This window comes from Patagioenas fasciata, chromosome 5 (assembly GCF_037038585.1).
Source record: "Patagioenas fasciata isolate bPatFas1 chromosome 5, bPatFas1.hap1, whole genome shotgun sequence".
Lineage (NCBI taxonomy): Eukaryota > Metazoa > Chordata > Aves > Columbiformes > Columbidae > Patagioenas > Patagioenas fasciata.
In genome coordinates, this window is record NC_092524.1 from 52,313,893 (window position 1) to 52,330,821 (window position 16,929).

The window sequence follows — 16,929 nt, forward strand, 5'->3', positions numbered from 1 at the left end:
AGATACTCTAACTACTAGTAACTTTTTCATTAATAGCAGCAACTTTTGCAGCATTCTCAAATTTTAATCTGTCTTTAAGATATATTTTTAAATTTAGATTCCAGGATATAATATCTTTAGCAAGTCAAACAGAAAGAAAGACATATGACAGTGTTGTATGAGGTGTACTAAAGGAAGACTTTGTAGAATGTTATTGTACTAAATTTATTTTTTACAAGCCAAGGTTTTGCCAATTATTTCTGCAGTGAGAAGATGCAGTTATTTAAATGTTAAGTGATGTATATTTAGCTCTGTGAAAACACCGCCACATGTGTTCTTATAGTACTGGTTCCCACTGTTCGTGTAATTTGAGTGCTAAGCACTTCAAGCAATTCAGAGACTCACACCATTAGTAGCAGTAGTATAACGACAAATTAATATTTTACTGACTACTACATAATTACAACACAATTATTGGATCAGTTACTAAAAAGAAGTTCCTAACAGCATTTCATTATACAGATTCTAGTGTAAATTAGGTGATAAAAAGGGAATAAATTCAGTCTTCTTCAAATGGACAGAAGACTGTTTTCAATAACATATTTTTGGATTACCTCAGGTACCAATAATAGGCTTGTCGCTTTAAAAATAAAACTGGATAGTCTGAAATGTTGTGGTTTTTAAAATCACCTTTTACAAAAACAATTGAGAAAACTATGGACAAATGTCAGTCGAAAAAAATCTTTAAGAACAAGATTGCTCAAAGACATCCTAAGTCCCATCATAAAGATTATGCAGTTGTAGCCAGCATTAAACATGCAATGCTGCAAATTGCAGTGATGCAACAGTGCAAGCTTTTGTTTTCCCTTTCAAAATATAAGATTTTTGATTTAGTCCTCTGGCAAAGTTTTAGGTTAAGAGGACTCTTCTTAAAAGCCAGGGAACGCTTCACAGGCTTTCTCTGATCATCACGTTACCAGCTTGAAGACAGAGATCTCTGCTGTTGACAGTTTGTTACAGTTAAACTTGAATGGTGTCTAGAAGGGAGATCAAAGAGCTCTGACAAAACGAAGCCTTTCTCATCTAAAAAGATGTTCCCCTGTTCACTCAGTCCTTAACAGTGAACTTGAAAATTATATACCTTGCTTTATGCTTCAGTTTTGAAAATTTCACAGGAGATTTGTACTTGTTGCTAGTAAAATTTTGGGGAAAAATGTGTTGGAAAAGTTTTTAATCTTCAAGTAACATACAGTAGCATACTCCAATTACAGGATCAATTTACTACTCATTTATTTATAGTCTCTAATCATTTAGTAAAGTTAATTTTTCTAGTTCCTGGTCCAAATCTCCTTTAGAGATCTGGAGGAAATAAGAAAATTACTTAAAGAACACTGTGAAATACTTAAAGATATGTATCTCAGAAAAGGGTAGATATTGCATCACCTCATGAAATTATATGAAAAAATACCTATTTTAAAAAATAAAATACATGTAAAACTTTTGACTGTTCTATTCAAAATGCAAATAAAATACTGTTACTATTGCAGTTGTCAATATACCAGCCTATTGTGGCTTCCCATCTCTGAGCTCAAACTCAACTTTTAAGAATACGTATTGGCCATTTGTATAATTTTCAAACACCCAGTTTTCTAAAACCTTTTTCTTGAATAACCAAAATTCAAAAATATAAGCTTATAATGGAACTTAGAGGTACTACCTTTTCTTAGACATGGGTATCGAAAGAGCTTTACTATTCCGTAATCATCAGCTGTAACCATAACCTGCCCAATAAAATTTGCATCCACGGAATTTATGTCATTTATATCTGAATATTTGGGCCAGATTCCATTCACTTCAACACCAGAAACACAGGTCCATGATGCCCACTGAATGCCTTTTAATTCCTCCTTGTTTGTTACTTCTTTTCCACCTAAGAACAAAAATGAAAAGCTATTTTACAATATTCACTTGTGCAATTCTAAAGAATGTTGAATTTTTAAAAATTCTCCAGAAATCAAATCCAACTGAGACAGAATTAACAACAGAGATACTAACACTCTCCTGATTTCATATCCTCTATTATGACCACCACCATCAGTAGTAAGGTTTCTCAAGACTACCGAACAGAAGATGACGGTTTTGGTACTTTACAGTTTTTATTATTTCTCGATATCTGTTTGAGGCTGTGTTAATTTTTAAATGTTTATAAAAGACACCCATGTAGTCATTCTAAGATGAAGTTTGGAAAAATTCTCTTGCTTAACTATTCTAGAAACCTGGATTATTTAGAGCAAAAACTGAAGAACTCATTTAGATCCAGCCCCTGTAAATTACTCAAAATACCAATTTTACACTTAGATCCTTGTTATATTATTTCACATCAGTTTTACCTATAATAAGATTGTTCCAGTCCCACAAAGTTTCATATAAGAGCTTAAGCACTAAGTCAGAGCAAAGGTCCATTTAATAAATACTGTGTCTTCAGCAATGGCCAGAAGCAGCACGGGAGCAGCCAAAGAAGAATGAAAACAAATGTAAAAGTTGTGAGTCAGAGAGAACCCAGCTGCAGAACCTGAGCATGACGCTGCCAACAATTCGCCTCTCACTCTTCAGTGGTAACGACACTGAAGGTAACTGGGCTAGGGTTTTTTTTTCCTTATTTTCTTACTGTTATAGGATTCTGAGCAGTGGGAGGGGATGAGATGTAGGGGTGAGCAGCCTCCAGAACTGTAAGGAGGTCAGTTTTCAACACAGGGACAGGGCAAGGGAGAACTCAGGTGCACTGGAATAAACAGAGTAAAGAACAGCCACGGAGAAAAGATAAAGCAAAATTGAAAATCAGTCACAAACTAAGACTTAAAAAACATCACACTATAGGCAAAGTTTAACTACTATATACCCCTCCAAAAACTGGAAAAGAACTCAAGTGCTCAAGTGCCCTGCTTGAAGATCCTTCAGCTCTGACGAAGTAACTGCACCCTTTGAGAAGGTTTACCTTGTAATCTCTTTCAATCACTAATCCATGTAAACGATGACTACTAATAATGGTTTTATCCATGACTAAGTCCTACAGATCTTGTATTAGGCAACTGTAAGTTCCTTAGTCATTTATAGTAGAATTTCAAGAGTTACATGCTTCTGATCATTCTTTTAAAATATTTAGGAGAGTCCTCTAACTTCACTGACTTTGCTAAACTTCTTTAATAAACAAGCTTTCGCAATTGCACATTCTAATATGTCAAGAAACTCCAGGATGAAAGCTGCCTATCTAACCTCAAATTGTTCCTCCTGTGTGTACGCATTGTTACAGTCTAATTAAATTATTTTCTTGTATTTCTTCAGTTTCATTCAATGCACAAAATCAAACTTGTACATAGAATGAATCAGATGCTTCAGCAAAGAGAATCACAAAAAGCCACAAGTACAGGGCAAACATTAAATATTGCATAACAAATGAAGGGACAATATAGTAAGTGGTGATGATAACACCATAAATACAATAAGTGGGAAAAATATGGAATGATGTCATGTAAAGAGTGTGTACACACAGCAGAAACAAGTCAAAACATCGTGACAAGTGCTGCCCTTGACATATTATTATCATGACTACTTAAATTAGAAGCTTTAAAACAAATGCACTGTATGTATATGTCCTCTGCAGAACGAATTTCTTGATGAAAACTGCTTCAAGAGTATGGGACAGTTCAGTCTAGTTTTCAGGGCAGTGCTGTGTTGAAAATACTTACAATAACAGGGTTGTCACAAACTTTGAATCTGAAAAGTATATTTTAATATTATGTAATGCACTAGTTTTCTTTAATACTCCCCTGCCATAAAAAAGACACATTTGAACTGGTGTTATCAGTAGACTGCCCAGAAGGCTGCATGATTGAATAATTTATGTATCACTGCTTCAACATTTCTTTTGTTTTTGGTGAGTAATCACTAACATTCTGGCATCCTTGTATCAGGTACTTTTATATTCTCTACAGTTACCTAATCCCATTATACTTCCAAATTCATATGCATTCTGATTGTCTCTTATCTATTACAAATTTATCACTGTAAAAGCCCTTCTATGTTGAATTCCTCAGTTCTGTTGCAAACATAGTTCTAGAAAATGAGACGACTCCTCTGACAAGCAATACATTGATTTTTCCACACATTTTAGAAAACATACAGCACAAGCAAACAATAATCCACTAAATATCCAAGCACAGTAAGTACAAAGCTATTAAGCTATTGCAAAATTGAACTGGAACGCAATATTTTTCTTTTTCTAAAAAAGTGGGAGCAAATATTTAGTTTTGATAAATAAAATAAATATAAGCCAGCATCTCTACCACGAAAAGATGATTATAAAGAAGAGTCAACATCTAAGGGTAAAACATTGAAGTAACTTTGCAAGAAAATGCTGCACTTGTTCAAATATAGCAAATATTTATACAAACTTGGAAAAAAAAATTCCTATAACCCAATGCCTTGAACCAGGATCTATATTTGGCTCTTTTCCAAAACTACTACACATTCTTTCTGTATTAAGTAATGCATATCATAAAGGCAAGTCAGAATCTTACTTGGCATCCTGTAAAAAAGTCTCTTCCCATTGCCATCATTGGTCTGTAAGTATTTACTGTCCGAAGACCAATCCATATGGGTGATGAAACTTAAAGATCCGATACATTCACCAACTTTCTTGTATCGCTGAACAACACCATATATATCCACAGAGCTGTCATTAGAACCAACGGCTAGGAAATTCCCATCTGGTGAATATTTCAGTTCATGAATAGCTTCTTTCCTGTCTTTGATATGAACAACCTCAGTCATATCTCTGTAGTATGAAAGAAAGCACATCATAAGTATAGAAGAGCCTTATCATACTGCCATGTTCCCACTTTTAAAAATGGATAAAATTGTGAGATGATGAAGTGAACTTTATGTGCAAATCCAACACTGCTATTTTAGGGCTGGGTATAGCTGAATGGCCAAAAAAAAAAGAGAAGGAAACAGTGACCTACGAAGGTGCCGCAAATGTGCTAAGGGACAGTGAACAAAAGCAACTGTTCAAGCTGGGTTCACAAAAACGATTAATCAGGCAGATTACCAGATCTTTATTCACTCGAGGAAGAAAACCTCACTGACATGAGACACAGATCTTGTTTTCCCTTTAGAACTGTGGGATCACAGCAACCAGGCAGCACTGGTTTTGTATGTGCGATGTGCTGACAGTAGCATTCCAACACATGGAAACAATTTAGGAAGTAATGAAAATTTGTTTCTTAATAATTCAAGAATAATTAATAAAGCTAAAATCTAAAGTCAAACACTTCCTAGAACACTGCTTTTGTTTGCAAACAGACTAATATACTTTTTCAAATGTGTTGTTACAGAAAGTCTCTTCCATCATAGCATACGGATTTGAAAAACCTGAGCAACCTCAAGATCAGTAACTTAAAACAGAAACGGAAGTGACCTCCTCGTGTATGGTCACTACAGTGTCAACATACATATGATTTATAAAAGCAATTAGATAACATGCTTGAAATAGTTAATAACGTATCCTTAATTTTTGTAACATACCTGACTCGAAGCACAGTGAAAGAGCCATCCTTCATTCCAAGAGCGAGATGGATTCCATCAGTACTAACTGCGGCACAGCGAATGGGTTCCTCCATATTACAGCGGGCAATCAGAGCATGGTCTATTAAACTCCAAATTCTAAAATAAAGTAACAATTACAAAGGTAAGGAGTGCTTTGGACCTGTGTCATAGATAGCATGAAGTCTGCCATTTCCACAGAACACTGGACATGGCAGTGTCATGTTTTAAAATAATTTTCCACAAGGAAAATCTAAAACAGAAGAGTTTTGCACACAGTAAAGAATATTCTTATATTTAAAATAGTGAGAAAATATCACATGAGAAAATGCAGGGGTAGATCAATTTTGTTTGACTTTCTGAATATAAAAAGAATGACAACATATGACAATAAATACTTTTAGACCACTCTGTGAAAATTCCACAATTTTCTTACTCATTTTAGCCAAGAAGAAACTTTGTAAACATATTCTTTCATATTAAGAAGTCATTATTCATAACTCCTTACACATAACAAGATAATATTATAAAATATAAGTTTTTACTACAAGATACATTACAGTATCTATCACTTAAAAGATGTATCTGGAATTCTAGAGCAGAATCTTAATATTTATAATTCAACTACTGTTTTGCTCAACCACGTTACACTTAAGATATTTAACAAAAGTGTCAAGACATTCAACTTCTATCAAAGATGAGAAAAGGTGTTTTTGTCAAAAAGAAAAAATGAACTGGTAAAAGGGAGTAATTTACTGCGTTTTCACAGAATACAGATTCTATTTACTATGCACACATTGTTTGATGAGACTCCCAAACTAAAAGTTAATTCTTAGCATATGAAAAAGTGACTACGTTAAGAGTAAAAATTATAAGTTTTTATTACAATTTTTTAAATTGTAAACTGTGAATACCTAATATAATGCCTGAAAAGGAAACACAAGGAACTTGTGTATCAGTGCTTAATGTTAGGCTAAAATGAAATTTTTTCATATTTTGTAAATTACATTTTTGTGAAATATACATTTGCACTATATTTTATTATTGGAGAGCTCTAATTTCATGCATAACTTAACTGGTTCAGAAGTACATCAATGCCACAATTTAATACCTTTAAAACAGACACATTTCCATTAGATTATCTACAAAATGAGCTGTTTGTATAAAACCGTACACAGTTAAGCAAACAAACAAGACTTAACCTGACAGATCGATCATCGCTTCCAGTCATTGCGAGCGGTTTTGTAGGATGGACAGCCAGAGCCCACAGCTCTCCTTCACAATGCCCCTGCATTATCAGGAAAGGCTTATTACGCTCATGCACCACAATTTCAAAAATTTCACTATCTTGTGTCCCGACGAGTATATGGTCTCCTCTCCAGCAAACACTTCTTACAGACAGACCTGTGGAAAAGATTGTCACTGAGAGATACCTCCTGAATATTTATGAAACAAAGGTAATGTAGCACATGACAAAACACAAAAGCAAGAAAATGTCAGGAAATTTACCTCCTCTCATTCCTCCATTTACTCTTTTTATCTATTCTGTATAACACACACTGCCCTTTGAACATCAACTTTTCAAGCTTAGTATTATAGACATCTTAAAATAAAATGGGGGCCTTATTTTAGTAAAGGTCATGTAGCCAATTCTTGTACTACAAGATCTCTGATGGAGAAAGATAAAACTGACATTTGCATCTGAAATTATGCATTTAATGTCTTTAAATTACAACAAAGGTAGCAGACAATATAAATTACAGTTTCAGATCAAACCATGAACCTCAGTAGTAGCTAGATGAACCTAAATTATATAAGTGACAGAAGCATCAGTGCAACATGCATTACATGTAAGACACAGAGCCTCATTCTCCCCAGCTTGTTTCTGAGATGCTCCCCTAAAGCAAATCTTTGTAACATCTTAATAGTATCTGGAACTATTTTTTTCACTAAATAGAAAATAAATCAAATTGAAACAACATCTAAAGAGCTGAAAAGGGTTTATGATGGATTTTAACATGCATTTCTAACAATTGAATTAGTTCCCAGGCTTACAGTGGAGTTAAGCACTCTCAGGGTACACTTGTTTCTGGAATAAGGTTGGGAACAATAAAATCAAAGTTAGGACAGTTGTAGACTGAGAACTCAGCCTTAGGTGCTCAATTTTAGGAAAATACACCTTCTAAAACAGGTTGTATTTATTATACTCTGATGGTGCAACTCAATCTTGCCAATTTCAGATGTAGATAACCAGATCATAGCAATGCTTAACTTAATTCACTTTGCCTAAACACTGACTTTTGTGAAGAGTAGCTCAAGACTAATCCTTAAAAACACAATGCAAGACAAAATTATATCTATCAGATGAGAGAAAGGAATATTTTAATGGTATGAGTTGATTTGAATTATGTAGAGAGAAGAGCTTTATGTTATTAAATTTACACTGGAAAAAAAACAAACACTGAGAAACAATGAAAGAGTGGGTTAACAGGGCAGCCTGGTGCATCTGCATCAGTGTTTCAATTCTGAAAAAGCAAGCTTTCCAAGCAAAGCTCACCATGCTTTGCCTTCCAAGATAACATTCAAATGCACAAATCAGCCTCCCTCCACATGAAACAGAACTGAAAGATGTGCTCCAGGAGTGCGCTCAGTGCATCCAACTGCAACACAATGCTCAGCCCACTGAACCAGACCAGAGCTAATGCCTCTCCAACAGCCCTCCACGCGCACTCACATTGTGCTGCTCTAACCCCCTGCACCAACAGCTTTTCTTTACAGATTTGTTCCTATTGTGCTTCCCTGGTGAATGTAATCACCTTTGCCATTCAGCCCTATAAACTAGACACTGAACGGCTATATTATTTACAGTGATAAAAATATAAAGAAAGAAACAACCAGAATCTTTGATGCAGGATGATTAAGACATCTGTTTTAGTAATTTGGAACTTGTTGTGGTGGAGTGACAGATTTTGAAAAACAATTTGACTATTTGGAGATACATTTAGACTCAACTAATTGCTCTGTGAGCCATTCACAGGGACACAGAACTTGAATTCATGTTCCCAGATAAAATTACCAAGAGCTAAGGCATAGGAGCAACAGAAAATACAATTAATAAAACTAGCAGAAGGACAGGTCATAAAGGTATTCCTCAAAAGGATACAGTGAGAAAAAATAAATCACTGAAGCAAAAGACAATAGAAAAGATTCAGAAAACTGCACTTATTAAAGATAGGATTTTAAAAATCTATTAGCTCTGTCATGGGCATTTGACAAGTCAAAAAGATGAGGATGGAGTTTACATAACTGATCAAGAAGAACCAAAAAAGAGTTCATGCAAAAGTCTGTTCCATCAAAAGCAAAGGAGACAATCTGAGTGGAGAACATGTTTGAAAGAATGAAATGGGGAAGGAAACGCAGCTTTCAACTACATGCAACAGAGCTGAGAAACAGCAGCTGAGTAAATCTACAAGTCAAAATTTCTTGTGACAAAATTTATGTGCCAACATGTCTCCCTTTCTCTTCCACCTGCCTCAATTATATCTTTCCCAAATCAGGACTGATCTTTAGAGCAATGTCAAATCACCATTTTCTCTTTCGAGTAATTTCCTTGGCAAATATCATGTTGTTGGTATCAACTATGCTCTTCAAATTACAGGATATTTTAACAGTGCAAAGGTGTCTGTGTTTACCACCAGAGCTATATTGAAGCCAGACACACTTGCATGTTAGAACAAAAAAAAAATCAGGAGGCAACTGAAAATACCATAACAAGTGTTCCACAATTTTACAACAATGGTCACTGCTACACTGGGTATTTGTTCTTGTTGCTAAAATGAAAAAACATCTATTTTTGCTACAGACTTCAAGGGGCTACAGTTAAATACAATGCTATAAGGAAGACAGGGAAGGTACTGACAAGTAAATTGTTTTGAAAAAAGAAATACAAATTACGGATAGTAGATATGAGAGACGCACCAATATCAGTAGTGTTCTGAACATGAGACACAACAGCAGGGAAGTTTCATTTCAAAATGCATTTGACAATGTACAAATTCACTTAGGAGACACTCCAAATATGTTTGGTAAGTAGATTTTAAGAACACTAGATTGGTTAATAAAGTACTGAAAGACAGAAATTTTGGTTGAATAGAAACATATTTTTTCTTGAAAAATGTATTAAGGTATTAGATGTATTATAAGCTAGATCAATCTTTCTAATTCAGAGGGACAAGTTTAATTATAAATACATTACTGTGAAACATTAATTAAGACTTTCAACAGAATAACAGTAACTATTATATTTAGAAATAATGAATTTCATTAATTTTAATAATTTCAAATGTCTGTCAGACATGACATAAACCAAAATAATTATCAAAAATTCAGGTAAGGAATGGATTTTAAAATGTATTGCATAGAAAAAAAATGATCTTCCTGTGAAGCAAGAGAAGTATAAATATGCACCTACTTGACTCTTGATCTGAGACTGAAGTCACAGACTCACTGTACCCCAGGATATTTAAAATGCAACGTATGCCATCTTGTTGCAGTATTTCACAATCTCAGTGGGAATGCCAAGTCAATTGTAGAATTCAAAGATTAAACTCATAATTACTTATTTATTGACCCTGAATACCTGACTGCCATCAGATTATCTTGGTAAGATATTAGAAAATAACAAAGTGACTTAGGGCAAAGAAATATAAATTGCAACAAAAGCAATATTTTAAGTAACATCAGTGTTTTAGTCTATGTTTGTCATCTTTTCCTGAATCACTAAAGCAACAACCTCTAGAACACTGACAAAACATGCTATAGAATGCTAGATGTAAAATTTTAGCATGAATTGGACTATAATTGAATTCAGAGGTTTATGTAAGCAGGGTTCTGCGTACTACCAAACTGTATACTATTTCCAAATAGTTCTGATGAAAATGTGGATAACTAGCAAATGCAATTCCTGTACTCTGCTGTTTTACATTGTAGATTTCACTGTTTCTTCCAAGCTCTCTTGCAGCATTACCGTTCCTTGTTAAAAACTGCCGTGCTATCAAAAAATGTGCATTTTATTGATTTAAAAGAAAAAAAAAACTCTGTGTCTACAACTTCATAGTATGTTTTACTATAACTTGGGAAGACTACCTTCAAACTAACAGACATGATCAGACTTCTTATCTAGCTAACGGTTCACAGTAACACATATGAAACAACCTTTTTGGTTTTTCAAAGTCTTTTCTTGTTCAAAACACTGGCAAATTTCCTACATTATTGGTATATCAAACATAACAAACTTCTTTTTACCTTTATATCCCTGGTCTGTTTCCCTGAGATCAATCACAGTAATTGGTTTGAAATTTAAGTCCCACAAGCGAACACAGCCATCCCTGCCACCAGTGGCAAACCCCTCTTCACATGCATTCATGCTGAAAATTCCTGCCTAAAGAGAGAAGAAAGTTATTTTTAACAATACACACAGTTCAGAGATGCCAATATGGGAAGTGAAACTCTTGTCCATGATGGTATTGATTGTCCTCCTGTCTTCCTACCTGTTGTGCTGTTGAAAATCGCACAAACGTATGCAACTAATATAACCTTGAAATATGAAAGATTCAGAAATGGAAATAAACTCAAAATGAGCAGAATTCACATTCAGTGATGAACACTAAGATAATTGTTGCAATACTGCATTCATCCTGATGATGATGATGACTGTAGTGATGCTGCTTTTTATCCCTAGAAGGAGTTTAGTTTCATATCCATCCTCTTGCCTCGGGGCCTGGTCCAGCTCTCACAAACATCAGTAAGAAGACTTCCACCAACTCCTCGAGGCCTGGATCAGGGCCTTTGTTGCTATCACTCAGCTTCTACGCAACCAGGCAAAAAACATCTGCAATTTTTTTTTACATTTTAAGCTAAGGAAGACTGATTTAAAATTTAAATTTAGAAGCAAAAATAGAAGGAAAACAGTGATCACTTTACACTATTTAAAAATACCCAACATAAGCTCTTTCTTTTAAGGTAGATATTGGGAAACAAAACCTAACACATTTTCACTCACTCGATACATGTTTTCTTCATGATAGTGAAGAGGCAAGGATGATATATCTATTATTAAAATAGATACTGCAACCACATAGCCACTATGTTTGATGTAATCATGATATATTCTCTAAATAGCATACACACTTTTTTTAAAAAGTACCTACACAACTCACTAGTCTTGTTTTTGAAAGTAGCTCATGCATTTCAGTAACCAACTCTCTTGAATGGGCAACTTTGTCTAATAAGCCTCTGAGAACGTTAAAAAAAAAAGTTCTATATTTATTGAAAATATTTCATATTCACCTATGACAAAAGAAAACAGGAGAGCATTAAAAACAATGGAAAAAAAAATCTGTCTCAGTAAGTCCTGTCCAAAGAGAAGGTAGAACAATGAATAACAGATATATATCTTCTATAATATTATTCTGAAATTTCAGTTTTCTAAAGAAGCAAAAGTAAAGTTCCAATAGTTTCTTTGGAGTCTGGATTTTACAAAAATGAAGCACATTAACCCCCAAAGTGAAAGCAATTTGCAAACGATTGACTTCTGGGGGAAAATAAAGCTGCACACTTATAGAACAAATTAACATCAAGTATTGTGGCTTGTGAAAATTCCCAGGTATTCATGACAATTCTCTCCTACCCAACTGCTTTTTCTTCTTAAACTGTAACTAAAGAAATTATCACAATGGACTGATCATAATGAAATATGGACTGTTTACTTCTTCAGCATCAGGTAACAAGGATGTAATTTTTCAAGTTGAGAAACAACAAAAAAAAATTCCAGCTTTCACACACACAAACCAATTTATTATTACTAGAACGCCAAACGACAATCAAAACCGAAAGACTAGAAAGACAGAACTCAAATTTTTTGACATGTCACATCCATCCTCAGGATACTGACTTTTAAGACAAGCCGTATTTTCAGGAGTAGTACATGCCTAAACAGAATTGTAGTGGAATTTTTAAGTCATAAGCAGATTAGAAGGCTAACTCCCATTATCTCCAACATCCTGAAAATCCTCTTTCTGTTTCTTTAAGAACCTAGAGATTTCTAAAAACGCAACCCAAATTGTGTTTGTTTCTGTGTGTCTGTCTGTCTGTCTGTTTTACTGCATTAACCTTTTAGCATCATTGAGCAAATAAAAGGCTAAAGGATTTTTGGCTCACTTTGTACCATACACCAAATTCTGCCCAAGTTCTGGCATGTTTAAGTCTCTTAAAGCTCTTTTGGGAATGCAACCTTGATAATAGAATTATTTTCTTTTCTCTAATTAACTCCTTCCAAAATCCATGATTTAATTAGTCAGTATTAGAAACAGACATTTGGTGATGTGGGAAGCTGGCTGAATGTTATGAAGATCAAGTGGATCCAGGATTAATCTGTTTTCCATTTCACAGAATACCCTTATGTTGAAAAGGACATACTCGTTGTCAAGGAGATTTGGCAGATGTTGTGCTTGTTCAATCTCTTGAAACGCAATAGGACATCCTGGTTTCAGACCATGTGCCATTGGAATAGAAGAACTGGATGAAAACTAGAAAAAAGGTCCCTTGTTAATGGCGACTGTAAGTATCGGAAGAACCTGAGTTTAGCTACTCATCATTTAATTGTTACACCCACGCTTACTGGAGAAAAGACAGATTCTTTGCTCTGGTAGTCTGGCCAGTCATAATTTTCCACTGAATCCTTCCTTTTAGAAACTCTCAATATTGTTAATGCAAATCAACTTCAGGGTATTCAAGCTTCTCTTAATCCTTCATCCTGAAAATATCTTTAACGTAATTTGGTTCTTGATGGCCAAGAGCCTTTTAGTAGTAATGAGAGGCAAACAGTTGCATTGACTTTGTTTGATCCAATTGAATAATGTAAGCAACAAAGATAGATTGTGCTCCTGAATCAAAATAACACGTGGAGATCGAAGTCTTCCATCTTAAAAGTTACAAAAATCGATATATCGACTGTATTCTTCTATCACAAATTTTCCTTACACTTTCTAACAAACAGGAAATTCTGGAAATAACATCTCAAATTCACCACCAGTTTTCTCGGAATGTAGGATATTTAGTATTTTTCCAGTGTAACCAGCTGGTATCACAGAACCGCAGAATGTTAGGGATTGGAAGGGACCTCACAATCACAGCTGGTTTGCCTCAAATTTGAAAAAAAAAAAAGGAGAGCAAACGAAGAAATAAATGCCCAGATCTACCAGAAATAACAGCTGAAAGTTAGAGAAGTATAAGAAGGACTTGAAAAAGATGGTCTCTACTGCATGAATATTTTGCCACCACTTGTATTCAAGAAGGTTCCAATAGTGAGGCAGTCTCAGGTTTTCTGTTGCTGCTGAACCTACCTTTCCTCCAATGGACAAAAATCAAGTGTTAATTTACCTCAATGCATTTGTTTACATAAAACCCACCACACTAACTCTGACTATGCAATTCCTAAAATACATGACTGTATTTAGCTATAACTAGACCCAAGGTTGAAAGACCATATGGAAACTTCAGAAGCAACTGACTACTACTGAGCAATATGGAGAACAGAGACATCACACCAGTTCAAGAAGAACTCCAAAGCCTCCTTTCTATTCCTAGATACAATTCAGGATATAGATGCTAACATGTAAAGCAACACATATGTTGAGCACTTATTTTAAGATATTGCCTCTCCCAATATATACTGAATAGCAAGGAAATGGGTTGAAAACATTTAAGGCTGGTGTCAGTAAGTTTACAGTAGAGAGCCACTACTGTGAAATTAAATCTTCCTATCTAAAAAAATTCCATAGAATTGTTTAAAAATAGCCATATTAGTATAAAAAAATTAAAACCAGTTGTCTATACACCACTCATTGTGGTGGTTACCTGTGGACAGTTACCTTTCAAATCCATGACTAGACTAAGCAGCAGGAGAAAACTACTGTGTGACTTAATGTGTTGGTACATGATACCAGCTTAAAACCATTCATTTAAGTTCATTATATTGTTTCCATCTATATTTAATTAGCGTTCAGCCAAATGACATAGGCGTGCAATAGTTTTAACAGGGTGCCTGTTATTTAACCTCAAGCCTGTTATTTAACCTCAGTTTCTGACATCAATCCACACAACTTTAATGTGTCCCTCTGAAAGACTATCTCAAAATAAATTATTCATTTGCTGAGAAACTATCTTATGTACATTTAGTATGCAAGACAAAGGCATAGCACCCAAGAATCTTTAAAACACAGAGTGTTTTTAAATAAGCATACTGTTCTAATATCTTTTATATATATATATATATAGATCTTACTAGTCATGGATTAATTTGAATTTAGAATTTGTAAGATGATAAAATAAATTAGAAGAATCTATAATCTGTTCTTTGCACTGCTACAAACGTGACATCTAACAAGAGACTGACTGATTGATTTTAGTCAAGGTGTATATATATATACATATACATGTTAACTTTCTAGAATCAGATCCACTGCTTACAAATAACCTCCTGAAGTACTACCAGTGCCAATGAACTTGTATATGCTTTCAAGTTGCTCTGTTTTCTTTCTCCCTTTTTAAACTTTTGTTATTAGTATTATTATTTAAGAGGGATCAGCAAAACTAGAATTTGAGTTTCCTATTGTCATCCAGTGTTCCCTGCACATGAACTCTGTGCCTTTACTCTTAAACCCTGCTCATTTCCATCTTTTCCTACTACTTTGACATTAAGTGAACTCTACAGTTCTCTTCCAACTAATTCTCCAGTCATCCCAACCTATTTGCTTTCAATTCTTAATTTCTACTCAAATTTAGATAGGAATCTTCTGGAAACTCTTCTACCCTTCTGTCTACAGTTCTCAGTATTGCTGTGACAGAAGACAGATAATCTGGCTTAGCTGTGAATTCTTATTTTGCTTGCTAGTGTTAAAGTTGCTGTTTCCTCAGTTGCTTATACTGGGACAGCATCTTTTTCACATTTAATTACTCTTAAAATAAAAAATGTCTTTTCAGCTAGGATAACTGGAACAAAGACAGTCAAACTTTGAAAAGAATTCATTTTCTATATTAATGAGAACCACTGCCAACTGGATCGACTATATCCCCACATCACTGATGTGCTTATAAAATTTTTTTCCTGCATCTCAGATACCTACTGTTCATGTGGCAAGGAAAGAATACATGGTACATTATGCAAATAATGAGACGTGTTTTCCTTGAATAAATTTTCAGTTTAATTCAAGCCTGTTGAGGAGCAATGGTGCAGGAGGATAAACAGGCATGCAGGGACAACAGTTCCCAGCACTAGCACACTGAATGGAAATTTCTATCAATTCTCTATTATGCACACACTGTATTTTTAACAATGTATGCACAGTACAAATGTTATAATTTACATTTGCATTTTCTTTTAAAAGAATGGACAAGAAAGACACGATTTATAAAGTTAAGTACAAATTAACTGTAAAATATGGTAATAGTTTAGTATGGCTGCAGAGGTACTCTGATTCCATGCTACTACATTTTGTGTTTACAATAGTCTGACAACATTATCCTTTAAAGTAATATTTTACTGGAAAATAAGTTTTCATTTTGTTGGAAAGTAAATTTCCAGAAGAGTTTTTATTGTTGGGTTTTTTTTCCCCAGAAATTCATTAAGATTTGTAGTGACTCTAATCTCTTGTGAAAATGAATTCCAATGCCACAGACTAGTGCCTCTACTTATTTTTCAGTACTGCAGTACTTCAGTTCCATTGAGCCAAAAATAGAAGGCTAGTTGAGACCTACTCTAAGGTCACCTGAGCTCCGTCCAGTGACACTACTGAAGATAAGGAGCAGAGCACTTCAAATTTGATCTTGTGGCCAACAAAGAACTCACACAGCACATAAGGTAATGGAGCAACCAGATCTCATCATCCTGTGTTTATCAGCTGCAGCACCAGACAGGATGGGAGGGTGTTCTCCTGATCAGTTTTGGATAGGAGAAAAGTGCACCCTTTCCTCTGGGAATCCAGGTCTGCATATGCAATCTAAGCATTTAAAAAATTTCATTTAACTTCAACATTAAAAAGTAAACATCCACATCACCTTATGAACATGTATAATATAATAGAGTAGAACACTATTGAACACTAAATACGAGCACTAAAACCAGATCTGAAGGCACAGGGTAAGAATCAGGGAATAACTGAAGGCTAAAATATGCCCTCATACCTTTTAGTTTCTCATTTGGGCCTTCTTGAATATTTTTCATGTTTCTATAGATGCATACAGGAGGCTCAAATGCAAAATATAGTCTAAGATGTTTCCCACACTTACGTG

At 34.6% G+C, this 16,929-nt stretch overlaps 1 protein-coding gene across 9 annotated transcripts in view; it reads right to left on the reverse strand.

Annotated features, from left to right (window-relative positions):
- Positions 1 to 16,929, reverse strand: part of EML5 (EMAP like 5) — a 118,447-nt gene that overhangs the window by 69,325 nt on the left and 32,193 nt on the right. For all 9 annotated transcript variants that reach the window (XR_011739417.1, XR_011739416.1, XM_071809536.1 and 6 more), the window contains exons 6-10: positions 10,885 to 11,020; positions 6,783 to 6,984; positions 5,563 to 5,700; positions 4,557 to 4,813; positions 1,697 to 1,909 (exon numbers count right to left, since the gene is read on the reverse strand). Coding sequence is in view for 7 of the 9 variants with exons in the window: in XM_071809536.1 (XP_071665637.1) it covers positions 1,697 to 1,909; positions 4,557 to 4,813; positions 5,563 to 5,700; positions 6,783 to 6,984; positions 10,885 to 11,020 (946 nt within the window). In the remaining 2 variants the exon portion in view is untranslated. The remainder of the gene's footprint in view (positions 1 to 1,696; positions 1,910 to 4,556; positions 4,814 to 5,562; positions 5,701 to 6,782; positions 6,985 to 10,884; positions 11,021 to 16,929) is intronic.